Source organism: Neomonachus schauinslandi, chromosome 2, assembly GCF_002201575.2.
Source record: "Neomonachus schauinslandi chromosome 2, ASM220157v2, whole genome shotgun sequence".
Classification (NCBI taxonomy): Eukaryota; Metazoa; Chordata; class Mammalia; order Carnivora; family Phocidae; genus Neomonachus; species Neomonachus schauinslandi.
Window position 1 is genome coordinate 44,297,022 of NC_058404.1, and position 13,079 is coordinate 44,310,100.

At 44.7% G+C, this 13,079-nt stretch overlaps 1 protein-coding gene across 1 annotated transcript in view; it reads right to left on the reverse strand.

The window, feature by feature from the left end:
* Positions 1–13,079, reverse strand: part of PEBP4 (phosphatidylethanolamine binding protein 4) — a 199,402-nt gene that overhangs the window by 91,419 nt on the left and 94,904 nt on the right. Inside the window, exon 3 of the mRNA XM_021698923.1 lies at positions 4,989–5,087. Coding sequence (XP_021554598.1) covers positions 4,989–5,087 — 99 coding nt within the window. The remainder of the gene's footprint in view (positions 1–4,988; positions 5,088–13,079) is intronic.

Consider the following 13,079-nt stretch of genomic DNA (forward strand, 5'->3'; position numbering starts at 1 on the left):
TGAAATTGGAATATATATATATTGCATAGTATATACAATATCAGGATATATATAATATTCCAGTATTACACACACACACACACACACACACACGTCACGCACAGTATATTTAAATTTCTACAGGATCTGCTGCTCAGTTGGTTAGGAACAGGATAAATTTGCCGTTTTCTATAGAGCCTCTCTCTAGGGAGTCTTCCCCTTTTTTGCATATATAATTTCCTTTTCCTGTCGCAACCCTGAAGGGTAAGGATTTGTGTCAGTTTTACAGAGAAGCCGCAGTCTCAGAGAGGTCAAGTAACTTTCCTGAGATCACTCAGGAGTGGAACCGATCATTCAAGCAAGTGTCCCGACGTGTGCTAACCGCATCACTGGAAAGTAAGAGGCTAAGATCCTTGCCCTGTTTATTTGGTTTCCCATTTATCTTATTCACCTAACACACTGAGGGGTCCTTTAAGAAACAACCTCTCATTATGGAAAAATTCAACCCTTATAGAAAAGTAGACAGAATAATGGACTCTTAGAGGTCCTTTTAATTCCATCCAGAATTGGTTGCGCTTACAGCTGCCAAAGGTTGAGGGCACTGAATGAAAGGGAAACACGAACTTGCCGTTTTGCTTTCTTTCTTAAAACAAAAAAGATATTCAGGGCAAATTTTAGAATCATTGACGGTTTCTAGGAAGATTTTCTTTTTTGGAAGAAAAAAGGTACTCTTGTCTCCTTAATTGTTCTTTGTCACCAATCATGATATTCTTTGTGGAAGGTATTAATATACCATCTTCCTGTGTTCAATATTCCCATTAACAATAAAAAGTCTAATGAAAATATCTGCATGAAAAGCTCTGAGCACTAATTTCAGAGACAAATAGAAGATGAACCAATAAGCTTTTCTTCTGAAATGAATGATGCAAATTAATTGATATCTTAATTAGGCTTTAGCACGAGGATTATTAGTTAGATTGAATCAGAACTGAAAAACATCTTAAAGAAAAAGCCAAGGAGGACATGGCACTGAGGGGAGCGAGATGTTAGTTGTCAATGCTCTGTTCGAAATCTCTTTTGTTCAATGAGAGGTTTTTCAAAGAGGGGGCGGAGAAGGACAGCATGCTTTACCTAGGAGTCCCTGCCTGCCGAGGTTTGGCCAGCATTGGGGACTGAAGCCTCGTCCTGCCCCTGAGCTGATGGGAACCCACCTCTGTGGGAAGTTCTGCCCTGGGAGAGCCCCTGGTGCCCCTGTAATCCCAGCCCTGTGCTGCAGCCTCTTCCTCTGCCTCACCAGAACAGAAGCCCTTGGAAGGCAAAGATTCGCCCTGTTGTGTGCGCATCTGCAACCCCGGGGCCAGTGCAGTGCCTGACTTAGGAACAGTAAGGATAATGTTACAGCCAGCAATTATATACAGCTTACTATGCGCTCTGAGTACTGTGCTAAGCGTTTTACTTAAAAGAACTCATGTGAACTTCATAACAACAGTGTGAGGCAGGCACTACTGATTAGCCCCACTTTTCAAGGGAGCATATTGAAATGCAAGTTGAGTATCTTGCCCCCCAAGGTCACATAGCTATACTGGTGGATTCGGATTTGAACCCAGTCGTCCAGCTCCAGAGTCCTTGGTTTACACTTGCAGACAATGGTCAATCCATATTTGTTGAATTCAGCCAACGAAGGGTACCATGAACGCCTGGTTCCTACTGGTGGACTTCTCTCTAGTTTTTGTACAGGTTTCCTTTCTCCAGAGCTTTATCCCACTCAATAGTAGACTCCTGTCGGCCTCCCTTTGGGGCAGGGGGCTGCAGATGTTCCCTGTATTCCTAAGAACTGACTGCTGTTTCAACCCAGACAGATGGCCCCTAAATTGTCCCTACTGAGGGGCTCCCATGGCCGTGGTTCCGCCCACCACCCAATTAGACCTGGGCCCCTAATATCACAGCCTGGGTTCCACCTCCATGGCCACTGCGAATCACAGGGCTATCGTCACTCTACCTCTGCTGTGACTTTATGGTGTGCCTTACTGTCGAGGCCACTGACTGCTGAGGGTAGCGATACTAGGTAGGGTTTACTCTTAACCTAACATATCAAGGGTTAAAATTACAGAGGAGTTCGAAATTCTTCCCAGGTATATTTGATTGCCCGAGATAGCATTCCCTGGGGAGGTTCCCTAGCAGCATCTATCCATAAGAGGGAACGAGAAGGAGAGCCCTGGAATGGTAGGTGACCCACAGAGACTCTGCTTCCCATCTGACAGAGAGGGCACGGTGGGATGCCTCTTGCTACAGCGGAATGGCTGGCTGAGACGGGGTGTGAACCAGACCGTGTGGTCCGACCACGTGGTAGGGTATGCAATCTGGAGCTTGGGGGCTTGGGCTGAAGACCCAGCTCCATGACCCTCTAGCTAAGAGACTGCATCAGCCAGCCCCTCTAGGCTTTGCTTTCCCACCTCTGAAATGGGGATAATGCCTACGTCACAAAGCGATTGTGGGGCTCAAAAGGAAGTGTCAGAAGTGATTGTCACTTGAAAATTGCTCCACAGTTGGGAGACGACAGCAATGACCAAGGCATTCCGACGCTGAGCTCCGTGGTCTTCCTTCAGTTGGCTCAACTCCCTTCTGGAGACTCATTCGCTCCACACTGATGGAAGTGGTGCCTGGGCATCTGCATTTTGACACGTTCACCCGCGGATTTGAACACGCTCTAATGTCTGAGACCTACTCAGCCACAGCTAACGGCAACACAAAGGAAGTACTGCTGGGTTTGATGAGAGGCTTCCCTTCTTTTGGCCAAGGTCCACAGCCTGAGACCTAAACGAGCCTGGTTTTTATACTGGCCATGCAGCTGGAGGAATGCGGGGCCTGGTGGGCAGGCTGAGTGGATATAGCTGAGGAGAGCTGCCGCTTCCTGCGGGACCCTTGGATCAGGGAAAGGGGGTGAAAATGTGCCTGAAAGCCAAGCCTCCTCCGGTCTGAGCGGCAAGGCTGAGGGCCACAGCCGGGCAGGTGGCCCTGCTAAGCTCTGCAGCTTAGCAGTCTTGCGGGCCACCTGGCACCTGGCACCTGCCACCCGCTCTGCTTCTCAGCTGGGCTGCTGAGAGCCCATGTGTGTGCCGCGAAGCGTCTGTGAGAGGCACTGTCCCGAGTGCATGCTGGGGTGAGGGGATGGGCGGGGCGGGGGGCTTCAGGCTTGGAAGAGAGGCAGCCTCAGGGCCCCAAGGTGCCCTCGACGCTGAAATGACTCCACCCTCCACAGTTTCTGAAGTGTGCCTCAGAACTGCCCCATAGAACCCTCTTATGGACAGCCTGGTATGTGACGTCCAGAGCAATACTCCTTTCTTGAGAGCTTCGCCCCCTTGTGACGGCCAGGGAATCCCAAGTACAGAAAACGGCAAGGCTCCAGATTGGGGCAGGATCCAGTGTCTTTCCCTTTGGTGCTCTCAGCCCTCTCCCTGCCCTGATGGCATGAAAATCCCCCAGATCTGCCCCTTTGCATGTTTATGGTGTTTCCAAGGCTCTTCACCAGGCCGAGGAGTGCTTGGTCGGGAAGGGTGTTGAACAATGCCCCTGCTTTCCCTCACGCACTGTCCAAGAAGCCACTGCCAGAAGCTTCCCTGGAGGGAGCCCTTTCCAAGGCCCTCTGTAGCCAGCACTGCCTCTGAGGATGGGCTGCCAACCTGAGCATCCTGTGAAGGGCCTGTGGTCACTGGGCAGGGGTTGGTTGACAGGGTGGCTTCCTCCCCAAGCCCCCCAGTCTAGGGGTTGTGAGAGCCCCTGCCTTGCTCAGGAGCATCAGTGGCTAGTTCACACTGATACCCCTTCCTCTGACCCATAGCAGTAGAAGGAAAAACACAAACTCCTTACACTTGTGGTACTATGGTTTCCAAAGTGCTCTCAGGATGCTCTCTCATTGGATTATCATGACAACCACGCAGAGGAGGTAACATGGTTCCTATCTTACAGATAAACATGAAACACCCAGAGGGACTCCGGGCAACTTAATGGTGATCATTGGTTTGGGGACCAGCCAAACCTAGATCCAGACTTAGTCTTTCTAGTTCTGGATTCCCACTATCTTACGGCTTGATGCCTTTGCACACTATGCGAAGGCCATCCGCGAGCTCTCTCAGCGCAGACGCACGGATGGCTGAAGCTAGCGTGGAATTTCCCAGAGTGTGCGGCCAGGTGATTGTGAGCACAAGATTCAATAGTCAAATGAGATTGGAAAATAAATGCATACTATATAGTGCACATTAGAATATTAAAAGCTCTAAAAAATCCTTCAGTGAGGAATGGGATTAATACAGTGCAACCTGGAGTCTCCAAAACTTGTTTGGGAATAGAACCTTTTTTCTTCCCCCACATAATGCCCGTTAACAATGCATCAGACTTGTGTTCCTCTGACCTACTCCAGAAGGGATGAGCCAGGCTCCTTCACTATTATGTGATGGCAAAGGGACACAGATGAGGGGAGGCCGCTTGTTTCTGTACAAAGGAAAGGACATCACCAGGCCTTCCCTGTGCCCCTCAGCCCATCAGGAGGAGGAGCTCCTGCAGGACTCGCCCTGGCCAGCTCTGCCCCCCGGACTGCACAAAATCACCCCCATGCCTTCGAATCCAGGCTCCTTGTGGTGGTGCGCTGGAGGCTATTGTTAAATTTTCAGAAAACTTGTGAGTTAATCGTTTAAATCATCAGGAACTCAAAATTGGCCATGATGGAAGTATTTACATTACAGAAATCAGCAAACACGACAAATTGGGGCTCTCCCCACCCGGTTTATCCTGAGAGTCCATTTACCTGTGCACCACTGATCCTGGATGTTTTTTGGAATTGTTAGAGAACTTGGAAGGGGCTGTGACAGCTGGAGGCAAGGGGCAACCTGACACGGAAGTCCTTGCTCTTCAGAGTCCCCAGCCCTCCTGAGTGAAAGCCGAGAACCGCACAGAACAGTCATCCTCCAGCTATAACCCCAAATGAATCAGAAAGTGCCTTCTGGCCTGCTTACCTTTATATCTGTTACCAGCCAGTGTCTCCAGAATTGAGCTTTGGGTGAAGACCTGCTCGGGGCATCTGGATCCACCATCACCAGGATGTAGGTTGCGCCCTGTAACACATTCACCAGAAAGAAATGTAGCATCGTGACTAGAATTCTGAGAGGAAAACTGCACGGTGCAGTCTCTCCTTTTATCTCTACTGCAGCCGAGAATGGCGGGCTGACCCCTGTAGCTTCCTACCCAGTCCATCTTTGTTCTCGTGACATTCCTCTTGTGTCACATGTTTACTTGCAGAGAAATGAAGTCTATTAAGTAGACAGCTGAAAAGCTTGGCTTTCCCTTTATGAAGAAGAACAAATCAAACAAGCATATTTACTAAGCATCTGGAAGTCCCTAGCATCATGCTAGGTGCTATGATGGGGAAATGAAATTTTAAACAGGGCTTCTGCTCTCAAGAAGTTTATAGTATGGTTGGAGCAATTTATCCATGAATTTGGCAAACACAGGAGAACTTAGTCTGTATCAGGAACAGTACCAGTTGCAAGGAATACTAGGATTCATTCATACCTCAACAAGCATTTACTGAACACCTACTATGTGCCAGAAATCGTTCTATGGGCTAGGCATCCAACAGAAAACAAGACAGTGTGAGCCTTACTTTCAGGAAGCTTTTATTCTAGGGAAGAGACACAGATTTTTTAAAAACTCAACAAACAAACAAACAAACCCGAACCACAAGGAAATGTCCAACTGGGATTAGTGCTCTGATGAAAATAAAATAGGGTGGGGGTGAGACGGAGTAAGCATTCCGAGAAGAGGAAGCAGCCACTACAAAGGCCTGCATGTGGGAAAGAGTGGGGGTTTGAGGAACAGAACGAATACCATGTGGCTAGGGGTGAGCAAGGGGAAGAATGGACAAGGCTGGGTTGGAGAGGTGGGGGGGGGGGGGGGGGAAAGGGGGGTATTGGGGAGGGGGGGGGGGGGGGGGGGGGGGGGGGGGGGTGGCACAGAAGTCTTTGTAGGCCTTGGTAGGCGAGGAGGAGGGTTTTACTCTAAGTGCAATGGCGAACCAATGGAGGGTTTTAGCCAGCAGAGTGAGACGCTCTGATTTGTTTTTCAAAGATTGTTTTGGTGGCTGGGTGGAGAATGCATGGTTAGCAGAAGGTGAGAGATGGAGCCAGGAGGCCAGTCAGGAGGCTGCTGCAGTAGCAAAGGGAAGGATGGTGGCATATCGGACTAGAATGGGGTAGCAATAGAGAGAGATGCAAGGAGGTAGATTGGGGAAGTATTTTTAGGTAGAATCAATGGGATTTGCTGGTGGATGGGACAGTTGGGCATTGAGGGAGTGAGGAAAGAGAATTTGAGGATATCTCCTGAGTTTCTGGCTTGAGCAACTGGGTGAATGGGACCATTTAGTGACATAGAAGACCTGGGGAGAGACTGTTTGAAAGGGGATATTGAGAGTTCTGTTTTAGGCATATTAAGTTAGAAGTGCTTCTAAAAGTATGCAAGTCAGAGTCTGGAGTCTGAAGGAAAGGTCAGGACTGGATAGCTAAGTTTTGGAGACATTGACATATAGATGGTCCTTAAACCCATAGACTAATGAGATTCTTCTTGGATGGATTAGACATGGAGCAGAAAAGAGGTCTTTTGAACAGAAAAGAGTTCTCTAGAACAGCTAATGTTTAGAAGAGAAGAGAATCTAGCAAAGGAGACTGTGAAGCCAGAGAGGTGGGGGAACACCTGAAGAGTAGGTATCATGAAACCCGAGCCAGAAAGAGTTTCGAAAAGGAGGAGGTGGTCAACTATGCCGAATGCTGCTGAAGGGTAGAGGGAGATGAGAACACAGATGTGACAATGTGATCGGACAACTTGGGGACACTGCTAACTTGGAAAGACCAGTTTCAGTGGAGTAGAAAGGACTGAGGTTTGCTTGGGATAGGTGGAGATGAGACAGGGGATGTGGAATTGGGAGACAGTTCATAAAGATAATAAAAGAAATTTTAGTGTGAGGTCAGCTGAGACAGGGAGTGGCTGTTACTAGATGGGAAGGAAGAGTCAAGAGATCTTTAAAATTTTTTAAATTATTCTTTTAAGAGAGAGGTGACAGTCAGACATGTCTGCAGGCCAGTGGAAATGATCAAGTAGAAAGGGAGACAGAGAGAGGTGACAGAGAGGAGAAAGGGGATCGTTGCAAGAGGCAAGACTCTGGAAAGGTAGGTGGGGACAGGATCCAGAGCAAAAGTGGAGAGACCAGCCTCTGGTAAGATGCAGAGGATACAGGCTCAGATGCAAGGGAACTGGAGAATGTGATGGTAAGGAATGAGGACACTGTCTTCTGATGACTTCTATTTTCTCAGTGAATTAGAGGCAAGGTCTAGGGGAAGACAGATTATAAGAAGTTTGGGGACAAGGAAGAAGGGGTGAAATAGTCATTTTGGAAAGTGAGAAATTGAATATAGCATAGGTTTATAGTAAGGTTCCTAGATAATATGACATCCCACATCTGTGTGCTTTTAACTGTTCAGGTGCAGTCGTGAAATAAGTGGTATCTGGGTTTCACGTGGACAGGGCCTCAGACTGGTCAGGATGCAGGACGAGAAGGGAGTGGGAGAGTAAGACGTGAGTAAGGCAAATAGAGACAAGCGGGGGCTCCTCTTCGTCTGAAGGGGACGTGGCTGTAGTACAATGTGTGAGTGCCTGAACATTTACCAAGTGCTCAGGGGACGCAGAGGACGGAGCCTAAACCTCTCTACCTCAGGAATCCAGGCCGCCTTCACAGACTGTCTTTTGAACTCGATCTGGAAGAATGAGCAGGGTCAGGAAAGTGACTCTGTAGGCCAAGGGAAGGGTCTGTGCAAAGGGATGGGGAGGTTCGGGGAATGGCAAGAATCTTGGTGTGCTGGGACACAGGGCATCTAGAATGGTAGGTGACAAAGCTGAGAGGTTACAGGGACTAGATGATAGAGAGATTAAGTGTCCTAAGTCGTTTAGAATTTGTTTTGCCACAGGACCATTGAAATTGTTTGAATAGACCACTGACATGATTAAGTGTGTGCTTTGGGAAGGCACATGATAAACGTTTAGTAAAAAACTGAAAGAAGAGCAACAAGAAAAAAAAAAGACAACTGGGATATTCTGAAGTGAGATCACAAGGGCTTGAAAATGCAAGTAGTAGTAATGAAGACAGAAAGAGGCATTTGTACTGTCCAATCAACAGCATGGAGTGACTGGATAGGGCCAATGGGGGAGAGGGAGACGTCTAGGATGACCCTGACATTCTATCTTGGGCAACTACGTGGACGACAGTGCCATGAATATTAGGAGTAACACATTTGGGAGACCTTGAGTTTGGTGTTAAAATGTGCAGGCAGGGGCGCCTGGGTGGCTCAGCCGGTTTAAGCATCTGCCTTCAGCTCAGGTCATGACCCCAGGGTCCTGGGATTGAGTCCGGCATCTGGCTCCCTGCTCAGGGGGGAGACTGCTTCTCCCTCTCCCTCTGCCTGCCGCTCCCCCTGCTTGTGCTTATGCGATCTCTCTGTCTAAATAAATAAAATCTTTTTAAAAAAATGTGCAGGCAGGGGTGCCTTGGTGGCTCAGTCAGTTAAGCGTCTGACTCTTGATTTCGGCTCAGCTCATGATCTCAGGGTCCTGGGATAGAGTCCCACGTTGGACTCCGTGCTCCACGGGGAGTCTGCTTGGGATTCTCTCTCCTTCTATCCCTCCCCTGCTTGTGCGCCGGTGCTCTCTCTCTCTCAAGTAAATAAATTAAATTAAAAAAGAGAGAGAGAAATGTGAGGGGGAACGTAGGATCATATCCCAAAGAGTCAGGTGTGTGTGTGTGTGTGTGTGTGTGTGTGTGTGTGAAATTCCAATAGAATCCCAGAAGGAAAAACTGTATAATTGATACTCCCAAGAATAGGTTCTAGCCAAAGTAATAAGAAAGTAAAAAGAAACAAAGTATAAATACTGTAAAAGAAATAAAACCATCTATCCTCTTTCTGTCTTTTAATTAATTTTTTTTTCTTTTTGCAAGTGCCATGACTCCCTACATGAGAAATCCAAAAGGCTCAGCTGGAAACAGCTAGACTAATATTCAGTAAAGTGAGCTGTTACGAAATGCACACAAAATCAGTACTTATTAATAATGGCCAGAAAATGCACTTTTAAAATCCCATTTATAATTGTAATAAAAAATATAAAATATCTAGGAATAAACTTGATGAAAAATCCAAGACTTAGACAAAAAAGCCAAAAAACTACTGATGTGCAATGAAAAGAAAACTTGAATAGACATGGAGACACGCTATGCTTTTTTTTTTTAAAGATTTTATTTATTTATTTGACAGAGAGAGACACAGCGAGAGAGGGAACACAAGCAGGGGGAGTGGGAGAGGGAGAAGCAGGCTTCCCGCCGAGCAGGGAGCCCGATGCGGGGCTCGATCCCAGGACCCTGGAATCATGACCTGAGCCGAAGGCAGGCGCTTAACGACTGAGCCACCCAGGCGCCCTGGAGACACGCTATGCTTTTAAACTGAAAGAACCATTTACAAATATGTCGATATCCTTTAATTAGTTAGCTAATTTAACACAAGTCCAATCAAAATCTTAAATAGATGTTCTGGGAACTTCATGGAATAATTCTAAAGCTCAGAATAGAAGAAAAAAATAATTAGCTGAAGCAATATTGAAAACTAGGGAAATGGTATTGATTTTGAAGATATTAAAACATATTATAAAGCTACAATAATTCAAACAACGTGGTGTTGATTAAAGAACAAGTAACTAGAGGAAGCAAAGTAGAAAATCTAGAGAGAAACTCATGTTTTAACATATGTGTATTTAATAGATGATCAAGTTCTCATTAAATATATGATATTTAATATATGATAACATTATTTCAGACAAGTAGGGAAAGGATAGATTATTTTTTAAGTGCTACTGAGACAATTGGCTCACCATGTGGAATAAACTTCAGTCTCCATTTCTTTCATATGCCAAAAAATTTCCAGATTTAAATGTGAAAATGAAAAAAAATCTTTAAAAAGTGACTTAATGAAATTTAGTAAATTCATATAATAGAATACTCTGTTAGAATTAGATCTTTATATTTTAATATGGAAAAATATCTAAAATATACTAGTAAGTGAAATAAGCTGCCGAATAGTGTGAATGTTATCATCTAAAATGTGCAGGAAAAAAAACTTTATATATCTAACTATATATATATTTATAGATATATTTGCATATGCATAGAAAATGTCTGGAAAAGTACACACCAAACTGTTAACAGTAAATGGCATGAAAGAAAAGATTGATATATTTAACTAGATATAATTTTGAAACTTTTATGACAAAAAAAAAGAAAGCAAAATAAAATTCAAAGATAATGCTGGGAGAAAATATTTACAAGATCTATGATAAAGGGTTCACCTTAATATGTAAAGTACTCTTTAAATCAATAAGAAAAAGAATAATAACCCAATAGAAAAATAGATAAGCTACATGAATAGGTGTAAATTCATAAAATAAGAAGTACAAATGATCAACAAACATATGAACAAACGTTCAATTTCATTAGTAATCAAAGATATGCAAATTTTATAAAATAAAATCCCATTTTGCCTATGAAATTGACATATATATTTTTTATGTCTATTCCCAGAGTTTTTTAAGGTATGTAGAAACAAGGGGTAGGTTACAAAATCTTATGTAAGATATGATCTCATTGTCTTAGTTAATCAGAAGAGAAGACCAAAACTGTATATCATACACATATATACCCTTCCACGGAAAGAGGACCAAGAAAATCAGAACTGAAATGTTGACCATCTCTAAGTGATGGGATAATTATGAACTATATTCTTCTTTGTGCTCTTCTGCATTTTCCAAAGTTTGTGCAATAAAATGCACTGCTTTTACACATAGGAAAAAAAAATAAAAGATTTGTACTTAAAAAAAGCTACTTAAGAAGTCCCCAAACCCTCATTTTCTTCCTGGTCAAACAATGCTCAGAGGAATTCTTCTCTATGGCAGCCATCTTTTCCTTCCCACTCCCCTCATTCACTGCCCCTCCCGGCCCCCACCTGCAGCTCTCCCACACTGGTGTCTGCTTCTATAAGTGGTGAACCAGGAGACTGGTCTCCGTGGGCGAATCCCTGCTGCACGGTGCTCTCTGAGGTGGTTACATCCTGAGGTTTATCCTAGATCCCCTCCCTGCTAAGCAACCCCATAGCAGACCTCTTCTAAAACTCAGCAGGAAAGAGAGGGCTTCTGTGGCGATGGTCTTTAGCCTTCTCTCTCAATGCAATCAGGGAGCTGGTTTTCAGCCCTTTCAAAGACCCCAAATGGCAACAAAAGCTCCCTAGCAAATATTTAGCAGAGGTGGGGTGATGTTCAGCAGATAAATTGGGAAACAGGCTATTCAAGAGCTTGGCTTGTAGCTAGACCCCTTAAAGTCTGACCCAGGCCCCCGCTTGTTCTCTGCTGGTCCTTGGAGCAGACAGGCTGGCATAGGGCGGGGTGAAGGAGATGAGCTGGTCTCCGGGCACATGACACTAATGTCTGACCATGGTGCTCCATCCTCTAGGCATAGCCTAAGGAGAAGAATGTGCAATCAATACTTACAACAATGGATTTGTCTCCAGAGATTTTTGTCTCCAGAGATTTTTGCACTTGCCTCATGTCTTCTTGCCTGGGACAAAATTGTTTTGTACTTCTTTGGGGGTATCACACTGACCTAATGAATACCAGGCAAACAGTAGGTACTCATGAAGCCTTGTGCTGTGGGCTGGGGATCTTGGCTAAGTCTTTCTCCTCTATAGCTTTTTCTAGAAAACGAGGGGACTGATAGATGATCTACTTACCTCCAGATTCTAACATCCATTCAGTGGATTCTGAGGTGTCTAGATATCATGTGAAACTAATCCTGCTTAAATGAGCCAACAGTCGCACTTCAGGGTATTTATCCAAAAGAATTGAAATCAGGACCTCAAAGAGATGTCTGCACTCCCATGTTCATCCCAGCATTATTCACAATAGCCAAGATGTGAAAAAAACCCTACATGTCCCTCAATGGATGAGTGGCTAGAGACAATGTAGTCTATACATACAGCGGAGTATTATTCAGCCTTAAAAAAGAAGGAATTCCTATCATTTGTAACAAAAGGAATGAACCATGAGGACATTATGCTAACTGAAATAGGACAGTCCCACAAAGACCAATACTGTATGATTCAATTTATATGAGGTATCTACAATTGTCGAACTCATGTAAGTAGAACAGAATGGTGGTTGCCAGGGTTGGGGGAGGGGGGAGTGGGGAGCAGCTGTTCAATGGGTACAGAGTTTGAGTTATGCAGAATGAGTATGTTTTAGAGATCTGCTGAACAACATTGTGCCTGTAGTTAATAATACTGTATTGTACACTTTAAAATCTGGCAAAGGGTAGATCTCATGTTCTTACCTCAATGAAGTTTAAAAAAAAAAAAGAAAGTAAATCTACTTGAAAAAAGCAGATGGAATCAATGTCCTTGTCAAACATTCCACAAATCTCAAGAGTTTGATTGTATGCTCTGCTGGTGAGGCTGTGGGGAAGTTTCCTGCATTGCTGTGGGGAAGAAAAGTGGGGGCAGTTTACCTTGGGGCTCAGCAATCCCATTTCTGTGATTTGTTTCCTTCTAAAGATATCTGCACGTTTATGACAATTTGTATGTAAGGTTTTCATTTCAGCTCTAGACAGGGCTGAATAATAATAGCAAAAGTTGGAAATAACTCAAGTGTCCATCAGTTGGGGATTGGTTAATAAACACTGATAATTACTCGCAATGGAATACTTGATAGCTCTTAAAAACAATGAAGCTCTCTAAGATCTGTTATGAAAAGCTCTCTAAGATAAATTAAGTGAAAAAAGCAAGATGCAGAACAGTGTATCTAGGAGCTCACTTTTAAAGAAGAAAGAGAAAATAAGGTATTTCTTTACAGTGGCTTGTATTTGCATAAACAAACTCTGGGAGGATACTTTTAAAAAGCCAATAGAGGATGCACGCGGTGGTGGTAATAGGGGCAGATAGGATGGAGAGATGGGACGGCTATCTCTTGTA